This window comes from Neopelma chrysocephalum, unplaced genomic scaffold, assembly GCF_003984885.1.
Source record: "Neopelma chrysocephalum unplaced genomic scaffold, ASM398488v2 Primary Assembly neopelma1_87, whole genome shotgun sequence".
In the NCBI taxonomy this organism is placed as follows: Eukaryota; Metazoa; Chordata; class Aves; order Passeriformes; family Pipridae; genus Neopelma; species Neopelma chrysocephalum.
The window spans coordinates 5988738-6016383 of record NW_020897749.1 but is presented as its reverse complement, the minus strand read 5'-3'; the positions used below and the strand labels follow the sequence as shown (position 1 = coordinate 6016383).

General features: G+C 37.9%; 1 protein-coding gene across 12 annotated transcripts in view; it reads left to right on the top strand.

Moving 5' to 3' along the window:
* The window catches only part of ROBO2 (roundabout guidance receptor 2), a 1078275-nt gene that overhangs the window by 163745 nt on the left and 886884 nt on the right, over window positions 1-27646 (top strand). For 5 of the 12 annotated variants that reach the window (XM_027692574.1, XM_027692578.1, XM_027692572.1 and 2 more), the window contains exon 1: window positions 24254-24530. The exons of 1 other annotated variant lie outside the window; for it this stretch is intronic. In XM_027692574.1, coding sequence (XP_027548375.1) covers window positions 24407-24530 — 124 coding nt within the window. In that variant the 5' untranslated portion in view covers window positions 24254-24406. Of the gene's footprint in view, window positions 1-24252; window positions 24531-27646 lie in introns of those variants that run through there. 6 more of the 12 variants (XM_027692568.1, XM_027692575.1, XM_027692567.1 and 3 more) reach the window with 2 other exon arrangements.

The following is a 27646-nucleotide window of genomic DNA, read 5'->3' as shown; positions in this document are numbered from 1 at the left end:
CATGTATTGCCACTTTTCCAGAGTAAATTTTAAGTAAATTTGACACACTTCTCTCCAAGAGTCCTTCATGCAATGGCATTCCATTAAGAAAGTAAAGGAATAAAATAATATCAATCACAATTGTTTCTCCTATGGATGGAATTGAAAGAAATAGGGAGATTCTCAGTATAATTTCAACTGCAAATGTTCATCAGGCACCTGGATGTCAGTCACTCACAGAAGAGCACAAGAAAGGTGTAATTCACGTAATCTCATTCTGGTTTTGTGACATTTTCTATTATATGTTAGTGACATTTATAAAAGCTATATGATAGCCGAACTTTTAAATTGGTTTCTGATGCAAAGGCTTTAAATTTTAAGGTAAAATAATGTTGCTCCAGCGCAAATCATTGTCAGCAAAATCTGTGCAGCGAGGTACACATGCACAGAATTTCATTAGCAGGACAGGAAAATTCCCTTTGTGCTGTGGGGACAGGCCGCCAGCCAGAGGCCCAAATCCTTTATAGCTGCTGCCTCAACCTGTCTATTGGGATGATGACTAAAACCTAATCTAAAGCTCATCTCATTTAGACCCTTGTGCAGGAGCATCAAGTGTCTTGCACAGAACTGCCTGGCATCAGGGTTTGTCATGTAGGTCTAATGGAATCCATCCTGGTTTTTTTCTGCAGAGCTCCACTGCCAATATATCAAGGGAAGTAACACAGCTTGTCATGGAGTCTAAGTTGCAGTCACAGCAGTGATGGCAGCATATTTTAGAGATACCTAAAGTTAACTTTAAATTAGCTAGCTCAGGTATAAATAGTAATCTGTGGCAAGACAGCACTCAGGGCAGAAAAATGCTCCTAGTTCTTGGGCCAGAAGCAAATGTTTTTGCTGTATGGTGATCATTATCATACTGAATATGGTTTTTACCCTAGTAAAAATGGGATTTACTTGTTCATTTCCCATGAACTTGCATGCAGCTTTTTACTCTGGCCAAGTATCAGCCATTTTACTGGATGATTCATAACTTATAATGTGGGACACTATTCCAAGTTAAATTAAGATGTATTTTTGAGGCTTCAATTTAAGAATATGTTAATTTACAAGTGTGGATTTCTATGAGAGAAAAAATCCCAGGTTTTGACTGATCTGTTGGTGACTTAAATCTCTCAAACCACTAAGCCCTGCATAATCTTAAGAGCAATAGCTTTGCATTCAATTTGCTACTTCACAAGTCAGCATCTTCTCCGAGTATTTGAGGAGGAATTATTTTAATGTCAGCTAACGTGGAATTGCTGCATGTGTAATCCCCAATCAGTAAAACTCACACATCCACACATACCTGCACAGCATACATTCATTGGAACAGATCACAATGGCTATGAAGTTCACAAGATTTTTCAGCACTATCTAACAGGTTGTCTTTGGACCATCCTACTCTCACAATATCCATTAGATTGCAGAGTGCTCACCTTGTGATGCTCTATTAGTCAAAACATCTCTTTGCCCATATATTCAAATGAACTGTAGAGGTTATTAACTTGCCCTTGGCAAAAAGATTTAGCTTTCTAGGGCAAACGCTTTTATAAATTCTGTGTGTGACAGTTTTATTACATATTGTAAATAGAATACCCTGCCAGATTTTTATGACAGCCATCACTAAGTCATTCAGACCTTATTACTTTTCAACCCTTCACATACCTTGAATATATTTAATTTATTTTTTTTTAAATCTTTAACAGGCCTGGCTTTGGTCAGTTTACTTTTCTTACTTCCGTAGCCAATTTTATTTACTTACATGACTGCTTAAAACATTTTGTAGTAAGCCAAACATTTTATCTTGCAGAAAATCAAGGCTCTATTTTAATTTGGCTCAGACACAAATTAATTTGCACATTCTGCATTTATAGTAATAGACTCATTTAAGCTTGTACAGTCTCTGCTAGCAGTTAATATAATATTTTCTGTGCTCAACTGCATACCTATCCTGGGTCTCACTATCTCTGACTGAATGAGTTTTCTGCTAAAGGACTGCTGTTATTGACTTCCTTTTACATTTTGTATTTCAAAACAACATTTGTGTTGTGAAAAGAGAAACACATAAGCCATGCTGGTGCTAAGGCCTACTCAGACATACCTAGTTATTCCATGTTTTATCAGTTAATTTCTCTGAACTGAAGGATGCTGTCAGAGAATTAAAAAGAGTTGTTGAAGAGGTTTTGTTTAGACATGTAGATTGTTAGCAATAGAAATCTCATGTGTGATAGGCTTTGTGTGCACAGGAGATAAAAACAACAGTTCCTACTTTAGTTTTGTTTCCCGTTGAGAACACGAACACAACAGGAGGAGGAACGAGACTGGCTTTGATAAAGATACAGCAAAAGTGAAGAGTAACGCTTGTCAAAAGGATGTAAGGGACACAGAAGACTAAGTTACTAAAATTTATAATCCTTTTGATACTCTGACACTTTTGAAATGTTGCTTTCAATAGTAATTTAAAATAGAGGAAAGCTCAGTCACCAGAGATTCTGCCGGCAAGGGGCTGAACTGCCTGGACCAAGGACATTTTGTTGCCTGGGGAAGCAGCTGAGCCTCCCCCTGCTCCCCTCCAGCTTTAGGCCTTGGGACAAGCTGCTTCTCTCGTGCCTTGACAAAACAAGCCTTAGCTCTCCCTGTGGATGTCATATGAGGACAGACTGAAGGTACAGCTCATACAGTCACTAATTAGGCAAAAACAAACACATTGGTGGAGCTTACACTTCCTGAAGGTGGTATGAAGGTGGTGTGGTAGGATGTGAAAGCTGAAAGGATCCAAGTCCCTTCTGGTTTTATGCTGCTGTCAGATAGGTCATGTCCTCTTACAACCTGCAGTTCTGATGAATCAGAAAAAAAAATCCTTTTAATAGAGAATTTTGAATTGGCTATGATGAGGCCTCATTTAGAAATTCGCTGTATGTCGCCGCTTTCTCTTTATGTTTCTGTAAGTGTCTCCACTCAGATTCTTATAAAGGAAAGAATCAGGTGATTTGCAGCTTTAGATTTGTATATTTCGCTGTCTTGGCAACTTACAGTAGTTAGGTCACATTATGATAATTAGCCTATTTATAAGTTAGCTAACGGAGTTCTTTGTTTTAAGCGCTATAAATTCTAAAATTAGTGAATACAGCTAGAAGCCCGTTTTCGGATCCATTTAGATGAAAGGTGCTATATAATTTTAAAGCCATTATAAATGATTGAAAGATGTTTTCACAACTGCTGCTAGATTGCATGGGAATGTGGAATAGCATTTCAAAAGATTTCAAAATTAATGTGGCTGTGGATGCGCTCTGGAGAACTGCTGAACCTTCACTACAGCTTCCTTTCTGCCTGCTGCTGACTCTCAGTGTTTCGGTAATCAGGTACTCATTTTCATGCTAACTTCCTTCACTTTCAGTCCTCAATCCAGCCCCTCCAAAAAGGCATTGCATTCTTTTTTATTTTTTTTTTTAATATATACATATTCCTCCTCAACCCCCTTAATAATAATAGATTCTAAAGCACTTGTACTGTTAGGGGTGGAGATCCAGGTGGAACTCAGTCTCCATTAAGATTTCCAAAATAACAGTATCATAAAACTGTTCTCGAAATCAAAACCAGACTTCTGTATTATTGAATGTTAGGATCTACTGGTTATATTGTCATGCTAAAGATTATTTTCCATTGCATTAAAAGCAGTGATTCAGGCTCCTTATTTATGTATGAACTATACAGCATGTTCTCACGATAATGATGATATTTGATTTTAAAAAAAAATTGCTAAGGATGCATTTGCTGCTGAATCTCTTAATTATATTGACCTAACATTTACTTTTAAATAAGCACTTTAAGAGATTTTGCCATCTGTCAGACTTTTTTTTTAGTTGTTTTTTGAAATGTTTTACTAGTGGTAAGAGATGCAAGCTTTTTAATGTCTCCTCACATTTAAAGCTAAAGGAAATCTCACATTTGTGCTTAACATAAAATACTGGGTTTAAATAATTAACTCTCTTTGGATGTTGTGGAGGTAATAGATATTGGTCTCTTCTGCCTAAAAAGTTCCTTCGAAGTTATATAAAAGGAAAAGAAAAAGAAACTTTTGAAAGATGTGCTAAGACTAGGGAACAGATTTCAGCAAGAATCCTCCCTATAATAACCCAGGAGTCTCATTTGTCAAAGAAATCACATTTTTTTAAAAAACAACTCTCCAAACCAGTAATTAGCATCAAACTCTTAGATTTTCAAAAAGTATCTTGCACTTAATCCTTCGGTTCTCATCGGCTTTTTTTTAATGGTGTGTCTCTCCTTCTCTTGGGTCTCTCTGCATCATTCTTATGCCAAGGAAAGAACTGGAGAATGAGATCAAAGAATAAGAACCAAGAAACTAAATTAGTCATCTAACCTCTGCTTTGAAAACTGGTTAACCTAAAGATTTTTTATTGGTTTTATTTGTTGAACTCTTCCATTGAGTGTATTTTTATTTCCTTTACATTTCTAGCGTTGTGATACCTCCGGGTGAACGCAATAGAATTGTTACATTGTTTAATATAGTAGGATGTGACATGATGCAACTTGATATAGTGCCTGAAAATAACAAGGTACAATGCATTGCAGAAGGCATTGGAAAATTCTGAGCACTGGAGGTAGAAAATGGCCAGTTTGAAATCTAGCACGTGCACATCTTCATTTTTGCTCTCTAATTACGCTATAAACAAACCTAATTCATTATAGCACTTTGAAGTAGTTGGCAATTATTCTTTTCAGACTAAAGCATTACCTTAGGCAGCAAGAACTTCACTTCTTCATACATCAACATGTTATTGTGCTAATGTGCCTATTATTGTACCATTTTGATTGACAATGCTAATTATGATTGTTCTTGAACTTAATGTGATTTTCTGGCTGACAGTGACCATTTAAATAAATGGGGACAACTTTTCACTACAAGAGCTATAAGCATTTAAAAAGGAACTGTTCTTCTTTTTCATAGAATCCAAGCATTACTTCTCTGGAACAAAGTCTTACCTCATCATACCTTTAACACCATTCTAGGGGGAGTGGTTATCATCAAATAATCACAGTGGTGGGGAATTAAAGGCAGTCTGTTCAAAAAATACACAAGAAAATTGAAAATTCTTAAATAACAAGTCAAGGGACAGAGTTAAAACTCTTTTTTTGGAATCTGTTAATTTGAATGTAGAAAAAAAATAGTTGTAGTTTACTTGCAGTAAAGTTACATGTCTGAAAGTTGGGATAATTAATGCATAATTAAATCTTTTTATTCTACTAAATAAAACTATTCAACACTTCAAAGAAAATGAGAGTAGTTGATAATTCAACTTATCTGGAAGCAAAACTAGTGTCTGTGTAGAATCAGTGTAGACAAGTAATATTTTTGCAAGAGAAGGATTCAGCTGTGTGAACTGATTTGTTGCTGCTATTCATAAAGTTGATTTTATGCTTAGCCTGTTGTTGAGAAATTTGTCATTAATGTTTGCATTATTTTACTATGGCAGATTAAATTATGGCATTTCACCTTTATGAGGGTGGGAAGGGTAGGAAGGGTCCTCTGGAGTTACGTTGTGCTCTTTGAAATCAAGAGATACTGCCCTAATTAAACAAGCAGGAAGTATCTTTCCAATCTCATTTTGCATTATTATTTCAGTGTCCCCCTTAACCCATAGCATAATTAATTAGCATTAGAAGCCATATGCTCATATTGTTCGTTCAGTCCTCTGAACAATGCCTGTGCTTTTTTGCAGGGCTTAGCAGCATTCTGTCATATCCAGGTGTCAGGAGAAACTGTGCCTCTCTCCTGTGGAGGGCTGTGCCACCCCTCCAAAAACCTGTGGCTCTGTGGGGGGGACATGGTGGGGATACCTGTCAGAGGGGAGTGCACCTTTCTGGCGAGGGTAAATTAGTTTGGGGTAAATAGTTGTAATGAGAAATGCAGTTATAACCCTTTGTAAATAAGAAAACTTAGCAGATTCTGCCCCTCTACTCCACTGTGGTAAGACCACACCTGGACTACGGTGTCCAAATCTGGGATTCCAGTAGAGGAAGGACCTGGAACCTCTTGGAGTGAGTCCAGAGGAGGCCACCAAGATGATCAGAGGGATGGAGCACCTCTCCTAAGAGGAAAGGCTGAAAGAGTTTGGGATTGTTCAGCCTGGGAGAGAAGGATTCAGGGTCACCTAATTGCAGCCTTCCACTTTCTGAAGAGAAAAGATGGAGAAGAGACTATTTAGACTATTTCCTGGAGTGATAGGACAAGGGGGAATGGCTTCAAACTGACAAACTGACAGAGAGTGGGTTTAGATTAGCTATTAGGAAGAAATTCTATACTGTGAGGGTGATGAGGCACTAGAACAGGTTGCTCAGAGAAGCTTTGGTTGCCCCATCTCTGGAGTGTTCAAGACCAGGTTGGATGGGGCTTTGAGCAATCTGGTCTAGTGGAAAGTGTCCGTGGCAGGGGGCTTGAACTTTGAAGTCCCTTCCAACCCAGGCCATTCTGTGATTAACAGGGTAGAGGAAGGAGAAATGGGAAAAACAGCTGAAATATTTTATGTGTGGCCTAGACTGACTCATGTTGGTCTTGCATTGGAAAGGCAGTGCTGAGCAAGGAGTTTTTTGGTCAGAAATCATTGCTGTAAGGTTAGCAGGAGTTTGGGGAGAGAAGGGAACAGAGTGAGTAGAGAATTAAAAAAACCTGTTGTCCTGCTAAAAAGTAGTAGAGAAGCTGCAGCTTCATGATCACAAAGACTTGTACAGAACAGTTCAACCTGCTGGAGATCTGAGTAGTGCCTCAGCAGGGTTCTGCTCTCAGCTTTGATTACAAAAGGAAATTTGGGCTGCTAGGGTCCTAATTTAGACCTCTCATGCAAATGTTGAAAATTCCCAGGGTTTTGGGGTGGAGTCTTGCTATTTCTGGTTTCACTCCTTTTTTGTGCAATATAGCAGCAGTCTGGGTTGCTAAAATGTGATTACTGTTGTAAGTATAAATTATAATAATGGTTCCTGCTGTTATTTAAAATATATAGCAAACAATCTTAGGGCTTCAGTTTCTCCTTGATAGGAAAATGTGCACCATAAAGTAATTTCTGCATAGAAATAGAAAAGCAAACATTTTTTAAAAATAAATTAATCTATGTTTAAATTATGCTGTACCCCAGCAAAATTTTGATCACTGCAGAAGCAAGATATCTGGACACTTGTGGGATATTTTTAGTTTTTCTTTGTTACAGATTTTCAGTTTAATAATGGCTATCAGTGCTACATAAACACAGCCCCATTAGATCTTGAGTATATTCATTATTAGCCGCATTTATTGCGACTGTTTTTTTGGGATTTGATTGTGAGTGCCTTATGGGACAGATGGCTTGTTGCTATCAACTTGCTCTGACTCCAGAGGAATTAAGGATTTCCAGGTCTAACCTGGTGAAAGCCTTTGCTTTGGCTGGCTTAAATTCCCTGCTCTTATTTTTGCCTGGGATTCTTGCTGTGAGCGAGTGCTTAGATCAGCAGCCACATCTCGCCCTCAGCACCTTCTCCCGTGGCCCCTGTGCTGTCACATTGGGTTGTTCTCTGCTGTTGCTGCCCACGAGCACAGCCCTGGTCGGGTCAACCGGGAGCACATCCGAGCCTGGCATGGCTCATTGCCCTCAGCGCTGCTTGGCTGGAAGGGGAGGGATGGAGCGGGACAGCTGTTGGCTTCACGGGGTCACAGCATTCCCCTGAACCATCAAAGATCATAAAACACACTCTATTTTCTTACCCTTTAATGCAGAAGATTAGCAATACATTAGTTGAGGCTTGGCATTCTTGTGGGCTTTTAAGGAATATTCACTTAAATATGCGTTCGTTTTCAGACCTATAGGGAAAGCAAATATCCTGTGTACCACTACATCCTAAGTGCATTATGTTTATCAGTTGTCAAAATACTTGCATTTTAGGATATTTGAAACGCTTTTACTCTACAAGAATTCAATTCCTCTCCTTCCCTCAGAAAAGGAAAGAAAGGGAAAGATAATAAAAATAAAATAGATAATGAAGGTAAAAAGTCTAGGCAAAAATATGTAGGATTACTATGTGTGGGGGATTTTGTTATTATTTACAAAATGGTAAATTTAATCTTTGATACATGAAAATTTTTAATACCACATTCTTTTATTACCCAACAAGTAAACATGTCTTTATATATACATGTGTTTATATATATATATGATTCTATAGTAAATACATGATGTAACATTTGTTCTGTCATTATTAAAATGTAGAACTATCTTCTGAAATTCCTCTAAATAGGAATAAAACCCCTCTTAATTTGTTAAAACAGTTGATCAATATGTAATAATAGTTTATCTGATCTCTCATGCACATCTGCTCCCTTTATGATACTTTAGTCATGGACTATTATTTAAAGGTCTCCAGGGAGATGGAGTCCATGCACTGTGCTGCGATTTCCTTTTTTGATTTTCTACAGGTCCATCAGCAGTCATGGACTGCTATTTTGAAAGAGGTGGTGGAAAACATTGATTTATTAGGGAGGGGAGCTGTAGGAAAACCCACACTTACACAGTAATCCGTGCCACAGGTGACTCAGTTATAGGGTTACTCTGCCATCCTCATAATTTCCCTCTCACTGTAAATTGCCATCATATCCAATTTTGGACAGTAAAATGGTACTGTATACATGATCATCTAGTTGTGAAAGTTAAGATCATGGATGAAATACAGAAGTAGTACCTACAATATGGCTTTCTACAGTGTCACTCTGCTATGCAGCACTGTAGGTAGACATAGCTGGTTTAGTCACAGCATGTACTGTCCTGATTGTGTATCTGTGTTGGCTGTGCACGTCCTGTCGTTGTCTTGTCCTGCCAAAAAAAGAGACTGGCCTTAATAAACTTTCACGTTGCAGTGAAAGTGCTTTACCCCAAGACCTCAGCTTTGCCAGCTCAGCTGAATACTTTTTAATCTAAAGAAGGGTTTTGCAGTGCGCTCTGATGAGAGAGATGGATCTGGCCGAAAGGGAACTCAGGTCTTTGTCTGACAGCAGCTATAAAAGTAAAACAATTCTGTAATTAATAAATGCAATAAAGCATTTAAGAGTAATACTAGGTATTAGTCAAGAATGCATAACACAAAAACCTATGATATTTTAAACATTTACTTTTTAATTTACACTTGAGTATTTCCTTGCTCTTAGACATTCTCATGCTCTTTGCTGGACAAATTCTTATGAAAGGTAATCATAGAATCATAGGATGGTTTGGGTTGGAAGGGACCTTAAAGATCATACAGTTCCAACCCCCTCTGCCTTGGACAGGGAAACCTTACACCAGATCAGGTGGCTCACAGCCCCATCCAAACTGGCCTTGAACACTTCCAGGGACAGGGCATCCACATGTTCCCTGGGCAACCTGTTCCAGTGCCTCACCACCCTCACAGTAAAGGCTTCCTTCCTAATGCATAATCCAAACCTATTATTTTTCAGTTTGAAGCCATTCCCCCTTGCCCTGTCACTACAACAGGAAGTAAGACAGCACTGTTTTACAAATGGAGATCTAAGATCTTAGATTACTTTCTGTTCCATGGGAAAAGTTTCATTCATAGTTGGAGGGATGGGAGGTTTGATCCAGTGTGAAAGGAAGTGTGTGCTGCCACATACCATTGCAATACTCCCCAGCTAAATCTTAACCCATTACTTACATAAAGGAGTGTTTGCTGAAGTTCCTAAAAAGCAAGGGTTTCTGAGTTCTGGGCCATGGTGAGCCATAAAGTATTGAACTCAAAGGTGCCCATTTGAGCGGGGCAGGGCAAAACCCTCAGAAGAAGAGCTGCCCTTTCCTTTCAGCAGCCTGGGAAGTGGTGTCTGTACCCTCTTGCTGTGTTCTGCTGCTCCTTCTCACAGGTCTTGAGGGTTTCTGCGGAGAAGCCCTGATGCTGCACAGTGAACTGAACTAGCTGCCTTGTGAGTGTTTGTGTGAGAAGACACAGTGGCAGAAAATAAGTCTTCACTGCTTTGTCCTCCTGGTACATCTGTGACCATGGGAGATTTTTTTATGATAAAACTTCTCCCTTGTGTATTGTCATTTTAAATTTTTGATATTATACAAAAGCAAACCTTAAAACAGAAAACTCTCTTAACTATCACTAAAAATCAATATTTGTATGTTATTTTCTTGGAAAGAGTAGTACCAGCACCGGTTATGTCCTTTGTCATGAGGCTGATATTTCAAATGAGCATCTACTCATAAGCAACTGCAAGTGCTACAAGAGATAATTCTAAAAGTCCTTTCCTGCCTTAAAATCTATTCATTGAAATAATCAGCATATGGGCCCTTATAAGTCTGTAGGATTGCTGCAGCAATTTGCATATATAAAATATGCTGATAATATGTACTGGAGTATGAAGATACCAAAGACTTTGGATTAATCATTTTAAAAGGTTTTGCATTGTTTGAACACTGCAAGCTTTTCTAAGTATTCCTGAAATTAGGGCACTCTGCTGTGTAGGATAAGGTGGCAACATCATTATATCTTGAGCTCTGGGCTGAACTAAAGCACATATCCTAAAACAGGTCACCTCCAACAGTGAATATAAACTAATTCTTAAATTGTTCATTATAGAGCTGACAGTCTGATTTGCGTTTATCATGTACTTGTTAATCTGTGTCCTTAAATGAAAGCCGTGTATGGCTTTGAGTAAAATGCTTTGCAGCTAATGAGGTGGATTGATTTCTAAAAGTCCTCCTCTAAATCATGGGTTCAGCTATAAACTGCCCAAGTCTTAAGCTCAGTTTGCATCTCAGCTGCTTGTTTGTAAACTGACCATTTTTGTTTACATGTTGTGAGAATGAAACCTTAAGGGAATAGGAATTGTGCAGGTACTTCAATGATAAAAGCTATATAAGTATGTAGATAGATTAACATATGGAGGAAAATGACATCTGCTCTGATACTGATAGGAGCTAAGAGCCAAAATCTGACAAGGTTTTTGTGCTTATTAAAGTATTTCTACCATTATCTTAATGCAAGCCTACAGGAAACATCTGCTTACAGTTTTATTCAACTTACATAATTCTCTTTTCTAAAGCAGCCCCATGGTAGTGTTATTTTATTTACATATAGGTTATCCAGACTTTGGAAGTCTTATAGGTACAGCATAAGAGTTTGTTCATTATTATCTCAGAGTGGTATGCAGTCTGCTCTACAATATGATGTGTGAGTTTGGATTTTTTTTGGTGGTTTGTTTCCCCCCTTGCACCACCCCCCTCCCCCGCCCCAGAAAGTGGTGTCATTATTTTGATAACTCAGCCATGTCATTTTACAGTGCTGTCCATACTTTGATGTATAATAATAATCTCTTGTAAAGAATTACTGCTAATGCTGACAAGTTAGCAGAATGCCATATTGTAACTATAAATTCTGGTTTGCAGGGATATTGATCCAAGGTTTCTGCTAATTTCACTTGTGCTTACTTTGGATAGGAGAAGCCTAGGGACTTAGCTGGAATTGCCTAACTGTTGCCTCATATTTGATCAGCGAAATGCTCTTCCTCACAAAAAAATAGGAGTTTTAAGGTTTTGTTGTGCATCACGAGGAGCACTGGAGCATAGACTAAACTTTCTTGTGTACAGGATGTTGATCTCACAGTCAAAGCAGATACTTCACAGGTCCCATCCATGGACATGTCAGAAACTGTGCCAAGCCATGGCTCTGATGACCGGAGCGTATCTTTTGTGTCCTCGGTGTAAGACCAATACCTGGATTACAGTCCCCCACACAAACCTGAATTAAAAGTCCTTCCCTGCTTCTCTGCCCAGCAAACAGGTGCTGTGGCAGTAGGGAGCTCTCTCAACACCTGGACTTCAGGTTCTGTGAGGACTCATCAATGAGGAAGTTTAACATGATGCTGAAAGCACTGCATCAAGGAACCCTGTGGTGTTGTGATCTGCTCATGAATAGTCCGTGGACCGGATAAAGCCCAGTTATCTGTTGTAGTTCATTTTCTGAACTCCATTAATCATAAACTTAATTTTGGCTTATAATTTAATGATCTGATTTGCTCTAGATTATTAGGGTTTGAAGGTCAGGCCAGTCGTCATTTGAAAGTAGTTTCCCTTGATTTGCAATTGGATTTCTAAATTGACCTGCAGCCTTGCTGACATATAATGTTAATGAACCACACATGGTTTGCATATAGAAAAATGCAAACATAGGGGGTTTTACAATTTTACTAGAATCAGTATTTTATTTTTAACTCTTTTTGACATTTAATTTTGACAGATCTTGCATGCGTGCACCTTTGGGGAAAATTACATCTCTAAATTTATAAATATCTCTAATCATGGAACATCTCTTATTGAGAAACTGATGAAATATCAGAAGAATAAGTAAGCAACTGAACCAATACAGTACTAAGAAATGTATTACCTATATTTTCTTAGTCCTGTGCCAGCTGTTCGAGGTAGATGGCATTGGGTCTCTGTCATTTGATGTCATTATAGTAAAGAAAGGTATTTTAGTGAAGAAACACAGTGTAATATTAAAAATATTTAAGTACTCCATCTGTTTTATAGAAATGCATTTAATAAATAGTTGCTTTAAACAAGATAAAAATCAGTGTCCTTCGTGGATATCACAGGATAAATTGAGAAACCAAATAATCAGTACCAAGCTATAAAAGCAACAGAGGTTATTGAGGGGCACTATCAGAATTCAGACTTATTGCATGTAATCACAATGTATATGTGAATTCTCCAAGTCTATATAAGGAATTATTGGCAAATCAAATAATTGTTTCCTATAGTTCTTAAACTCTATTTTTGTGCTTTTTCAAATTACTTAAAGTTGCAGAAGATGTATTTAAAAAGCCCCACCCTCTGCCAGCTGCACAAAGAGGTCAGAAATAGTATATAATTATTGCTGAACTAATTGCTGGGTGCTAACATACATACAGACATACAGTATTCAACTCAGACATTATCACAATAGTGGACAATTAGGGCAAATTCAGTGACAGATAAAATGCAAATAGAATTTTTAAGCCTAGTACTCTACTGGCTTTTTAATTTTTTTTTTATAATCTTAGAATAATTGTCACTTCTATCTTTAGCCTTACAGATGTAATCTGAAAGAGTAGCTAAGTCAGAATAACAGTTGCAAATTCATTTTGAAAGACTATGGTTAAACTCAAAATTACTTATTGTAAAAGTAGAGGTTGTATTTGCTTTCCAGTATTTCTAAATATAAAAAATGAAAACTAGATCCACAAGAAATATGTGCTATATAAATAAAATAACGTGTACTGTAGATGTAACATATTTCTTGATATCAGCCTGATTTAGCCCTCATTGAATTTAATAAATATTGATACGCTTCCATTTTTTCATAAGGGTTTTTAGGTACACTTAAATGTGTTTTTTCTACTCTTTGGATTTTTTTTGGTGAAACATGGAGGTGAGGTTTGGAAAGCAAAAGTTTGCTTTGGAGAATGTGTTCTGCTGTTTAATTCCTGATTTCAACCTATCTTCCTGAAATACTAATTTTGGTAAAGTATGGAATTCTTCAATCAAAATTGTCTTTTTATATTTAGTAGAAAGAAGATTTATTTCAAAATTTGTTTTTATATTCAAATATTTTAAGCTGTAGGAAGGTATATGAGAAGATAACATAATTAGAAGAAATCTAATTAGTGCACAGTCTGTGCACTTCATGAAGCTTAAGGATATGATGTCCCTTAAAAATGCACTACAGCAACACAGCTATGGTGTGAAATGCCATTAGTCTGACTACACTTTTTGTTTATGAACATTGTTAAAGAAATGTCAGGAAGATGGAAAAATAATCCTCTCTATGTGTATTTAGTTCTTGTGTTTCAAAGGAGCAAGAATATAGAGTCACAGCTTCAGGGTTTTGATGCAGGAGATGCACGGGCCAGTTATACTTAAGTTTAAAAGACATTACTGCTCTATGGATATATTCCATTTGGGGAATAATTACACATCACAGTGTTTCCTTAGAACTTTAAAAGTCGAAGAATTCACAGGCAGCTAAAAATCACTCCAAAATTATTTCCATGATTTGTATATTAAGGAGTAGGAAATGACTTTAATTTTCATTTGTAGAGAAGAAGCAGTGAAGTCTGAAAAATAAAAGTTGAGGTTATATTTAAAAGTTGAAGATAGGTAAGGACAGACTTTACTTCCTCAGAGCACATCTCTACATGCATTTAAGCAAAAAAAATCTTAGAGGAATCTATTGAAGGAGCTGTTTGATGGCATATGAAGACCCCAACCCCTTCCCAACACTTGATTCTCCCTTGCTTTACAAACTGAAGCAATGCCTCTTAAAAGTCTTCTACAAACTTCTTGTTGTTTTTTCAAAGTTTATGATTTATTTTTCACTCAATACAGTGGATGTGATTTATTGCCTGTTTCACAGAGGGAATGAGACTTAAATTGCTAAAGGCAGATGTGGGCAAAGCTGGGAGTAAGCGTATGACAATTGATTTCAGGGATATAGGGAAGTTTTATGGGGGCCGTATGTGATAAGATGACTCTACTTGGACAAGGAAAACCTCTTCTTTTCAATATGAGCTCAGATGGATGGACTTTGAATTGTTCAATTAGCAGTGAAAACGACACTGAGTTTTAAGCTGAAGGTTGTAAGACTGATCTAAATTTCATGGAAGTCAGTGAGTATATGCCGCTTGCTTTTACAGATTTCACATGGTTTTCAAGGCTGTCAGCCAGGACAATGATTTGGGGCTCCTGGTATAGGGGGAGAGAGAAGTTGGTGACACAGAATAAATAGGCAAATATTGCCCAGCCTCTTAGAGGAAGAGCAGGGCCTGCCTCTGCCTCAATCTGAGCTTAGATCAATTGTCCGTATGACCGTTCCCATTAAATGCTCACGGGGGTATGACCTGATGGTTTTGCCTGACGAGAGACTTTGGAAAATTGCAGGTCAGTGTTTCTGACTTTCTACCACAGTCCATAACACAACATAAAAGGGAGAGGTGTGCTGGCATGGTATCGTAGGGTCCAGTGCCAAAACACAGAATCCTTTGCATCCCATTGTACAAAGGAGAGCTTGTACAGATGTCAGGATTCAGCTCACTGCATAAAAATGCTCCAATTCACCTTGATGCGTGTGCAGTGAAAGGTCTGCTTGTGCCAGCACCCAGGTGTTTGTGTGGGCTTTGGCTGGTGGTTCTCAGGACCACAGAAGGCACAGGCTTTGGGTTTTAACCTCGGTATTTTACCTTTGAGAGGCCTCTGGTACTCAGGAGTAGGTCTGTAGTGAAAGCTCACTTCTCAGGTACAAGAATGATGCTTATAGCCGTTTGCACTGCACGGTTCAGGGCACTGCATCCCTCACCTCAAGGCAGTTTATTCCTGTTGGGTGTATCTTTAGTGCACTGTTTGAAGCCAGAGCAACCGGCTCTGCGTTGGGCAGAATTTTCCATGCTGAGGGAAAGAGCAGAATTATTAGCTGTTAGACATATAGGCAATGACCTTATTAAAATCGGTGTATCAGGAAAAGGTACTGCAGTGTGTTGTGTTATTCACATAATTCAGGTGGATTAAAAAAATATGTATATGTATGCAAATTCCCAGTTGGTTCATTTGACCTCTGAGCGAGGTGTGTTCAGCAGAGGTTTGGCACACACTGCTGTATGTGTGTGCAAATGCCTGCACACTTGTTTGAACACCTGGGCCTTGGAGATGAACTTTCCTGGGTGCTGGTCTGCTGCTGTGCCAGCTTCTCTTGGGAAGCTGCTCTGCCTTACAGTGCCATGATAAATTATAGCCCTTGCTGATTATCCGCTGTCATCTGGCCCCTGGTCACTGAAGTGAAACCAATGAAAGATCACATTTCTTCCTACTGTGTTGCTATAACGCGTCCTTACGACGCTGTAGGCAGAAACCTTATTATAAATTGTTTTATTCAGTCATGCTTATAATGCCACCTCTACTGAGCCTGCAGCACAGGACATCCAGGTAGGGAGGAATAACCCAACTCTAATTTTGCTCCACATATTTGACCCTCTAACAGCAATGAAAGTTATTTACTTCTTTGTTTGTTTGGGTTTTTTTTGTTTAATCAGGCACTGGTTTTGTATGACTTGTCTAAAAGCCACTTTCAGTCAAAGGTTTACGTAGTTGTTTAGTATTGCTAATTGTTTAAGGAGAAAATCATTCTTATGAATGAGTGGAAGACAGTTATCTATAATGACAAAAGGCATCCTAGGAAGAGATAATGCTTTTTATTACAAAACCATGCTTGAAGTGTGGCCTCAGACCAAAGTGGGATACTCTGACAGTGGTGTGGCAGGGTGGAGTTGGGGATGAACTTATCTCTGAAGGACTTACATATAAATTTTTCCCAATTCATGAAAAATAAGTTGTGTTTTCTAAAATCAGACAGAACAGACTGAGGCTGGGATTATAGTCTTGCTAAGATCTTTTGCCTTGTGAATCGGCACTGTTAATAAATATTTCTGTAGTACTGCCCTCACTTACACCTGTGCAACTCCATTGTGTGTACCCTCTGGCCCTGGTTATAGGCCAGTGGGGTTGGCCCTGGCATTGGAATGTAATTATCAAGCAGTGTCTGATGTATGAGCTACACTCAAAAGCAGTCCAGTTTGTTTTCTAGTGTGGGCTGTGGGCTCTGCAGTGCTAATAAAAAGTAAAAAAAGAAAAAAAAAATCAATGACTGACTGGATTCAGGATTGTCAGTTATGGTTGTGGCAGGTGAGGTGTCTTGTGGTAGCTCTGTCAATGTTTCATTTATGAGCATCTGATTCAGTTCTGGTGTAGAATGTCCCCGTGTGATGGGCTGTCTCCCAACAAAAGCAAAATGGGCCCAACACAAACAGGTACCATGGATTGTCAGGCAGTTTGGGTTTGTCTTCTACTGTAACACAACTGGGCAGATATAGCCTGTAATTACTGAAGTGTAAATATTTGCAACACCAAAACACTGTAAAATAGATATTTTTTTTGGCCTTATTTTACAGAATAGATACAGATTTATTTCTCGGTATTTGTATATGTAATACAAATGGAAAAAGAAAGAATGAATACAGAACTTGAACATATCCTTAATCAGCAATTGATTTTGCACTGTTGTAAACAAAAACAGTTTGAACAAATTGCAATTAAATCCAAACACATTTTAAATGCAACAGCAGATACTTGCTTAGCAGGAGTCTATGTAGTGTTTGTCTCAGTATGTCAGACAAATGCTGATTATACAATATACTTGCTGTCTCTCAAAGACACTCATAGATCCATAGAGTTAGAGAAATTGTCTTGTTCCTTTATATTCAAAAAATTTAAGAAAGAATGGAGGCAGGTATGTCACAGGGTTTTTTTCTGCCATGTAGACGTTTGTTCTTAACTTGGATGTGGTGATCCAACAGCTCAACCAAAACAGCCAAACCAAACTTCTTTCTTTTGCAAGTGGATTGCAAATCTGGGGCTCTTCAGACAGATTACTCCGGGGTTTAAAACTGCAGGTGTATGAGCAGTGTGGTGCTTTGGCATGGCTTTTGTAGTGACACATTGCACCCTAGTCTGGCAATTGTTGGTATTTTCAGTTTGTACCTGGAATCCCAGCTGGCAAATGGGATTCTTCACTTGAGCACTTCAGAAGTCAAAGACAGAACTGTGGAGTCACCGCTACACCTTTTGTCTCGAGTGTGTCCTCAGGGAACCTTCAATACCTCATAAAAGGAAAAGCAAGCTAATATCTTTAATAACCGCAATTAGTCAGAGTTTCATTGTTTCAAGTCACCTGAAACGTGACACCTTCAGCAACACTGGAGGCGTCCTGAACGTAAAACCGACAGGATCAATATGTGTTCAGAGAAAGCAGATGTATCTCTTGTCACCAGCAGTGTTTCCTGAATGATCTCTGCCACACCTTGGTCCTCCTTTCTTTCTGATCTAAAATTTCTGATCCTATCTAATTCCATTTTCCAACAGAACTTGTCTTCCCACATCTTTATTTTAGGCAGGTACAAAATAGTCTGTGATTTAGCTTGCCTTTTCCATGTTTAATTTCTGTAGATTACATCCGGAGATATTTGATTGATTGATGTTATTCAATTCTTCCTAATGGGGCTACTGGGTATTGCAGTGCCAAAGTGCTTCAAAAATTAATGGGAAGCAGGAGGAGAGGACCAGATCAGTATTTTGTGGCTTTCAAAGTTGTGCATAGAAAAATTTGAAGTCTAAATTCTAAAAGAATTTAAAGATTAGCTCTAAAATAATCCCAAACAAGTCAATAAACTGGAAAACGCACAAAACACTTTGAGACTTTCCAATTTAAAGATCTATTTTAAAAATAAAATGTGATCTGGACATATTTTTTCCTGTGAATGATAAGTAGAATTTTTTTTATTAAAAAAGTAAAGCTTTTAAGTGTCATGGAAGGTGGGTTAAGACTTCCCCCTTGTCAAAACCAGAAATGCATTTTGGGTGTGTAGTACAAAACTTAGTAAAGTGTCTCATTAGTGGTTATACCTCCTGTTGTGATTTATGACTTCATATAGCATTTTTCTTACCAAAGCAGTTTCTTGGAAAACAGCACATGTATTTGTTTAACAATTTGTGCTATTGTTGAATAAATAACAATTATTATATATTATTGCATATAATTAGATTTATTTTAATGTATTATATTTTAACTGCATATATTGTTTGTGCTACGCATAGACAGCAATAAATTTATTAGGTAGATGCCATTTAGAAATTACGTTTCGAAATGAGAGTATAGCATATTGTCAGTGCTGAAAGAGTTTAGAATCTTTGTGTTTAATGAAGTGGATAAGATTTTCCAAATTAATAATTTTATTAAAAATATTGAAAAGGCTACAAGTTGACTTTTTGTCAACTTTTTACTGAATATTTAAGCAGTTTGTTGTTGCCTACAAACTCTATAAAGCAAATTTATACTTTTTGAACTGAAACAGTGCATAACTAAGACTGGAATAATTACTAAATTCAAAGAGAATTATTATCATTCCTATTGTACTTAAAGACAAACCTTAGATAAATCCTAATTGACAAGTACAAAATAATAGCTTTCCTGCATTTCTTCATTCTGCATTATATAATTTGAAGAGTATTGGAAAGATCTTAGGCCCCTAAGCATAACCAAGAAAAAAAAATCTTTGGTGTAGCAATGTGAATCTTGGACTTATTGTCCTTGTTTTATTGATGTGTTTCTTCTACCCCACTAAAATTTGTATATTTTTATACATCAAACTTTCCTGTTGTCTTATGCAAGAACCAGAGCTACTGGTTAGTTATGGAGAAGACTGACCCTTTTGTGGGTCTTTATTACCAGCAAAATCCAAAATGAACAGAGTATTTGGCGACTGGCTTGAAGTGATCGACAGAATTTCATCTTATTTTGTTATATTGGTGAAGGGGGAATATAAGTGTTTTTTGAGAATACCTGCAATCGAAGTGCAGATTCTGCCCTGGGCAAGCACTGGTTTCTTGATCCTCGGAAATCACATGAACTGGAAGGAATTTCAAATATATTTTTGATTTAAGAAGTCTCTGTATTTATTTGGCATTGTATTATGTTACAAGTACCCAAAAATGTTGCTTCCATTGGTGTCTGTGGCTAACAGAAATCCCCAGGAGGTTTCCACAGATATTTAGAATGCCTTAAGCTGAAAGTATTTAAAATCAAAACAATTTTCATGCCTAAAAAGAACTGAATTAATTATGGCTTACGGCAGCTTGGGCCTCTGTGTCTGGTGAGGGAGGGAGAGGAAAGATATCCTTCATGCCTACTATGAAGGGATGTGATATTTCCATCTTGTAGTGTTTAGTGTTGATTATATTCCTTTTGCAAAGTTCATTTAGTCATGGGCATTTTCATGCTGCCAAATGCTGGCTGTGTGGGATCTTTGGGAGAATCAAACAGGAGAAAGATAGGACAAAATAAAATATTTACTACTTCTTGGGGTAGGGGGTGAGTATTTCATTTTCTGTTTGCAGTCCTTCTCTTCCTAGTCATGACTCTCTAAACAGTCATTTCTATTTTCTTTTCTGCAATCTCTTTAATTTTTCATTTTGATAGTCCAGTGTTCTGAAATGGGAAAAGTGAAGGCTGCAATTCTTCCTGAGCTTCTCCAAATGTTAAGACAATGCCACAGGTACAAAGTGCCAGGAAGTACAATGAAAAATGCCAGCACTACCGAATGCTGGGTTTGGTCAAAGTGTTCCTGAGGGATCCTGAGGATGAGGATAACCTTCCCCACAGTGAAATGGAATCTGGATGGCAAATACGAAGGGGTAGAAAGCACACCAGCAAGCAAACTGCCCAGGCTTCTGTCCATCCCTCCTATAGCCTGAAAGCAACAAACCTCTCCAAGGTATCACCCTTAAAAGACCGTGTTGCTCAGGGCCTCTGATGTTCAGGTTTCCGTGAAGTTGTTGCTATTTATTTAGGCTTGAGGTTTTTAACCAAGTACTTATAGCAGTAGTCTTTTGTGCCAGATAGCCATTAGTAAAAAGATGGAAAATGTGGAAAAGAAGGGTGACCAAGTTACACCAACTGCAGATTAAACTAACTTGGGCATATTTTTTCCAGAGTATCTCACTGGTAGTTTGTTATTTAGGTTGCTGAGGTATGCTGCCCCTGAGTAAATATCCTAAAATTCTGTTAATTAAAAAGAACCTCTGTATTCATTAATGTTGTAGGCATTTATAAAAATTATTCCAGCTTAATCGTAGCTGCTGCCCTTTGGCTTCATGAGTGGAATGAGGGAGAGAATATGCAACTGATATTTCATCTTGAAAACTTCAGGCTTTTCTTTTGACTTCATCTCATAAACACTAAGTTGGAGCTGGATGTACTTAAGATGAAGACAGTAAGGACAGTTGTGTGTATGGAACGTCTTTAGTCTGAGAAAAGACTAGGACAGGACTTTTCTTACTGGAACAGGTTGTATGAAATATGTGTTGGAAAACATTTGAGGAAAGGTGAACAGGATTTTTTTTTTCATTTTAATGAGGAAACCCCTAAATTATCTCAATGAGACGACCAAATATATTTTTCAAAGAAACAAGGGGAATTTTGTTTTTCAGGCTGTAAGTGATTAAATATGTGGAACTCATGGCATAGAGCCTATGGGCATTGAGAAAAGCATAAAGGAATCAAAAAAGGAGCTAGACAAAGTCAAGAAGTATGGGTCTGTCACTCTCTAACCAAACTTAACAGCTGTGACATAGAATCTCTGGTTAAGAAGTTTCAAAGCAGCAGTTGGTAAATGGAAAGCTCCACTAACACTTTATTATCATTCTTGTGCTTTTCTCATAAGCATCTGAGATTGACCACTACTGAGGGTGTGATGCCAGATGAGATCAATATTTGGTCTGTCATGATATACAAGTTCTTCTGTGCTTAGAAAGTATGAAATAGTCTCATATTCACAACTGGTGTAAGCTGTCATGGAGGACCTTGGAGGGTGTGAGAGACCCTGACAAGGACAAGGACTGGTTTGATGTCAGGGACATTTAGCTAAAATGGTGTCGATTTGCCTCTTGTAGCTCTCAGAGGAGTTTTGGTTGTAATAGTTACAGACACAAAGGTAGACTTTAGATTGCTTACTTTTCTCTCTGTTTCCAGTACTGCACATTCAAAGCATGAAGTAGAATTACAAATCAGTTCCTTTACATCTCTAAAACACGATGTTGACTTAAAAATCATGATACTTGAAAGAAAAATAAATGTTGGGCTTCTTTTATTTGTCTTTCTGATGTTTCACCCTATGAAGTTTGTATAATCTTTCTTGAAATTATATCTTTTCTCAGGAGGCATTTCAACTCTGCAAAATTGAAATACTTATGAACCTAGAAATCAGGACATTAAAAACCCACTAAATTTCATAAGTGACACTTTTTCTATGTTTCCCTGAAGGTCTGCCTGCTCACTCCTAATAGAATCCTAAATGGATTTAATAATTTACCTTTTGTAAAATAACCCAGAAAACCATTAGTAGAGTGGAAGTCTGGGCGCCTCTGGCATTAGACTGAACCAAGCATGCCCATGACCTGCAGCTCTTGTGGTTTTCTTTATGTTCCTGTATTGGATGGTCCTTCCTTCTCCTGTCATATCACTTGAGCTGCTACTCAAGCCATACCTGATGCTGTTGATGCTGCCAGGGGCACGTGTCAGAGCTGGCAGAAAGCTGACAGAAACTTTTAAGTTACTGAATTTGCATAGTGGTACTTAAGGAGGGCGGGGCTGGTACTTTTTCAGTTTAAAGTCATCTTATTATCTGGACATCAAAAGTTTGAAACTTTGAAGATTTTTGATTCTTCAACACGTCAGTGTGGTGCTAGTCAGTATGGGGAGTGTTACAGAGGCATTCAAAATGAACACAAGTTGTCTACCAGCCTTGTTTCAGTAACAGTTGGGAGAGAAATAGAAGAAATGGTGTTTTAATTATTAGCAATGAGAATGGTGATTAAGAATCTCTTGATGGAGAAATTTAACACAAGAAACTGCAGCTTAGTGACTCTACATGATAGATGCTGACCTAATTTTTGGCAACTTAGAGCCATAAACATCATCCTTGATGTATCAGACTCAGCATCTGGTAAGCTGTCTTATGACTTTTAAAAATTAATGCACAGAGGGATGAAAAACTACTGTACATCAGCATGTGTTTGTTTTCTGTCTAAATGCAAATGTTACGTCCTCTAACAAGTCCATAAATACATTGTAGAACTTAAAAATAAAATAAAAGATTTTTTATAGTTGATGTGGTGGTGGCGAAATCCAAATATTTCCCGTTTGTGATGTTACAGGCTGTTTGTTTAAAAAAATCTCTGAACATATATTAGATGTTCCTGGTTGTCTCCATCAGTCAAAATATCATTCTTTATTCAGATGAATAAGCAAAGCTTCAGATTTATTAATATCATCTTTTTAATGTTGTGCTGAAAAGGGCATCATGTCTGTGGTTGCAAATGTGATAACTTCAGGGAATTTGTGACCATCACTGCTTTGTCATTCCAAAGACATTGATTTTTTTATTTGTATAAATCTACAGCACAAGGTTTGTGGCTCATTGATTTGAGTACTGCATGCTTATATGGAAGCAACTAAATGCCAAACTGGAGATGAATTCAAGCTTTTGGGCATACTTAAGTAAGCACTGGGCATCTCAAGACTGAGCAGTCTGAATGTCAGGAATTTTTCTTGGAGCACCCTTTTGAAAATACAAAATTTTCCACAGAGAGTCTTGTGTTTACTGATCCATCTTCAACATTCTTAGATACAGACATCTGTAGACATAGGTAGCTATATTATTTCCGTGGCAGTAACACCTATTAAATGAAAAATCGACTAAAATCTATTATTTTGATAACACGTACTTCTGAATGTCCCCTTTCTCTTTCCTTCTCTCTCCACCCCCTGCCCCCACCTCTCTGGATTTGGGAGATCCTAAGGACAGACAGTCTGAAAATATAAAATGCATAGCTGCTCTGTGCAGCAAAAAGATTGCAGCTACTGCTAAGGATTTTTTCTTCCTGTTTTCTACTTAGAAAAAAAAAAAAAGGCAAGCGTGCAGGATTTTCCCCATGCAGTAATTCAGGAATGCTGCAAGTGATTAGTGTGTCGAAGCTTGCATTTTAGTTTAAAATATGAAATAAAGCCTTAAGAAAATGCAGTCAAAAGTCCTGAGCAGTGGCACACTGTAAAGCAGGAAATCTCCTGCACACAATAGAGATTAAATGCTCCCTGTGCATACTGTATTCTGCTCAGCCCTCTGCGTTCGGAGCTGGGACCGTGGCAGTCGTTATCTCTAGCAGGTTCCTTGGTGATTTTCAAGCCCTGCACTACCTACCCAAGTGGCAGTGACACCAGCTTTCACTGAAGCCTTATTACTCTTAAAAGAGCAATTTGGTTGGTTGCACAGCTATTAGGATCAGACAGACAGGCTTAAAGCTGTCAGTACAACTGCTTCTCATCTTTTTTCACAATCCTGACATCTTTCCTCTTTTCTGCTGGACACAAGCATTACTGTTTTTATCATTTTCAATCAAGCTCACGCTGCAAGCTGAGGAATATATTCCCACAGAAACCAAAGTGAGGAGCAGAAATTATTTTATAGCTACTGTAGTAGCAGCGGTGCTGGCTGTATGTTGTGTGGGAAAAACCGGATCAGTGAGAAATGTGGCTTTCCTCAGGGCTACATCATTGAGATATTACTTCAACGTCTGAGGAGAGCAAATCTACTCCTTGCTCTAATTTTTCAATGATTAATCACTCCTTCTTGAGCAAACAGAAAGTGGGAGAGAAGATGTAAGATTTTTTTTTTAAATTTTTTTTTTAATATATTTTTTTAAAATAACTTGTGGAAATGTTATCGTCAGTGAAAAGGGGGAAAATCACTATGCTTGAACTTCTTTTCATTTTGATGTTGCTCTTCTCTGGACCAACCCTGAGCAAGCTTAGCAGGACCAAAGGCAAACACTGGAAGGGGGGTAAGTGGAAAGGAAAAGTTTTTGTAATGGATGTCTGGGTAATATTCTAAAAAAGCTGTATTAAAGGTAATCTAAGGAGAATACCTATGCTGTTTGGACTGACTCAGATTTGAGGTTGGTGTGTGGGCTTGCTATAGGATGCTAAAAAGAGAGCATGGAGTTTAATTTGTTTTCTTGTTAGTTTGCTTGACTGACTCTGTAAGGCACATATTCCTTGCAGGAATTTTACTTTGCCTTGCATCATTAGCAGAAAAATGTTTAAGGCCTTTGTACAAAGAAATGTATGATATTTAGAAAGCGGTGTTTTTTCGGATTGTGAGAATTCAGATTGTTCTTTTCATTATGGAGCCTCTGGGACGCTTGTGGCTTTATTGGAAGGGATGTTACCCCAATCATGGGGGGGTTAAAGTGTTGATGAAAGAGAGAGAAAGCAAGAAGTCTGTCTTGAGTCCAGAATTGTTAGTGTATGTGGCAAAAATGACTAGACAGACATTTTTTTTAGAGTACATGAATGTTGTGAAGTGCACTGCCAGCAGCACTAATTGGCTGACTGGCTATGTCAGTGTTGATGTGTTAATAAAGATAAATTGCATTAACTTTATAAAAAAAAAATGCTGTGTTGAGAAAACACTTATGATTTTTGAAGGCAGCAATCCATTTTCCTCTTCTGTTAAGAACTGCTGAGAAGATTTACCCTGTGTGTACTGTGAACAGTTCACTAAATGTGCCTTTTCATAAAGTTCACTTTGTTTTGCTTCCTTGCATGACATTTGTTTATGGAAAACATGGGTTATTGAGGTCTCATAATCAAATATAGCCCAGTGAGCATAAATGGTATCTCATGAATATTGGGTCTGAAGGACTGTGGACTGTAGATAGCTTGATATTTTCTCCCTGGTTGTTTGTTGATGTTGCTGATTGGAGGCACCCCCAGGATTTTTTTTCCCTTTTTTTTTTCTTTTTTCCCCTTACAAGTGTTGCCACAGCATGGTGTGTTTATCACAGCTTTAATAGCACTTCCAGTTTCTCTCTGCTGTCAGTATTGTGATCTGAGGTTAAAGAGTAGCATCAACATTAAAAAGAAGTTTTAATAATTTATCACAACATCTCAGCAGGAGACTCCTCCCTCCCCCCCCATTTCCTTTTGTTGCATTTAATCTTCCAGCTGCTGTACCTTCAAGGGAAAAAGTTGCAGCACACATTTAACCTGGACTGTTAATGCAGCACACTCTATCTGAAAATTATTTCCTGATCCTGTAAATCACATTATCACATGTATCTCACAGTGCTGCTGCTGGGTATCCTCGTTGCAAATTACAAGCTGTTATTTACTCTGGGCAGCATGACCTCCTCTCAGAGGTATGTGGGTTAGGAATATATGTCACTGTCAGGTTCCTGGGATTTAAAAAATGCTGTTAACTTTTTTTTCCCTTTCTCCCATTTTCAATTAAATCTGGTAAATGAGGGCTGTATTGCTTTGGTCTCTTACCTACTCCCTGACAGAGGTAAAGAGCTGCACTTAGGAATTTTTATCATGGGTAAAAAATAATCCACGAATCTGACTGCAGAAAAAAATATCTTAATACAGGTTTTTGCTTTTCTTGGAAGTGTTTCTTGCAGCTGAAACTAACTGTAAGGGAGATACCTGTTTCAAGGAGGCTAAGAAGCAATTTGTCTTGTTTACTTGAAGCACTGAATCAGCAAAAAACTAGACAGAGCTGCTGTACAGTAGTTTGCTTCCTAGGTAGATATTGCAGTGAGAACTGTGTGACTTGAAGATGATGTCTGGTTACTGGTGAAAGTTTCAAGTTCAGGATCTGTCAGAAGACAGGTGTTATAATGTCTGTGTTTCTGACCTCCAAAACGTAATGTATGCACCTCCCCTTTCCATTAACCATTAAAGATCAGCTTTTGCTTATGTATCAGTGATGTGAGTTTTTTATTGGTGTGCACATGGAATTTGTGTTGTCTCTTGGTGAAATTTCAGCATGCAAACTTCTCTGCAGCTCACTGGAAAGCCCATTCCAAAATGGAAAACAGACTTTTTAAAAAAATTATTTTCATTTTAAGAGATTCAGGAGAACCAGAGACCTGCGTACCAACTTCCAGCTATATTGTTCAGAGGGGGAGGGTGAAGATGGATAAATGCAGCTGGAAATGCACTGTATGACTAATAATACTACCTGTGCTGAAGACAGTGTCCGTGGTGGAGAGTAATAGCTGATATAGACCGTCCTCTAAAGTTTTTATGTACCACATTTTGTTCCAACAGTGCTGCAAAGTGTAGGGGTCTTTGGAAAGTGTTGGTCTTCTGTGGCTGTGTTGGCCCTGATCATGATCAGTACAAGTGCAGGCTAATGAATCTGGAAATTTTTCTGGTATAATTAATGAAAAACATCACTGCTGAAGTTACAAGCCCTGAGAAGGTATTTTCTGTGGTCTTGCTGTGTAGTTCTCCATTTATGACAAACTCACCTCTGTCCACCTGTATTTTTCTCCTTGGAATTCACTCAAACAGAAAAAAAAAATCTATCCACATACAACTACGTGAAAATGGAATTATGGGTAGAAACCACCTCCTGATTTAGTTTCAATGTCTGGTGTCAGGGAGTAAAATGAGTCCTATATGTGGGCCTGAGGAAACATAAAGATACTATTTTCTTCTCTAGGTGTTTTTAAGTCTGCACTCTAGAAAACCTTTCAGAATAATTCATTGGAATGCAGTCTCTACAAGTGCTTTAAACCAGGATTTATAAACTAATGATCAAGAAAACTGGAGTCTGAAATCAGAACCTGAAAGCACAAATCAACTGGATTTTCTTTTTCCCTTTGAGCCAAAATAACATACTGTGGTTCAAGTTTATAAGAAGGATTTATAATATAGAAACCAAAAAAATAGAAAAAGGAGATTAAGTACTGTTTTGAGTTTACCTGAAATCAGAAAGTAGATTTCAAGCACTGCTAATGCCTATCCCCTTCTGAATCGGTTTCCACGGTGTTTTAACTCTGTCATATATCATAGTGAGGGGAGGAAAAGTGAGTTTTGAGGTTATCCAGCCATATGCACGTGGACGTGCTTTGTGTCTGTCCAATGGCACCTGGAAGCATCTGTAGAC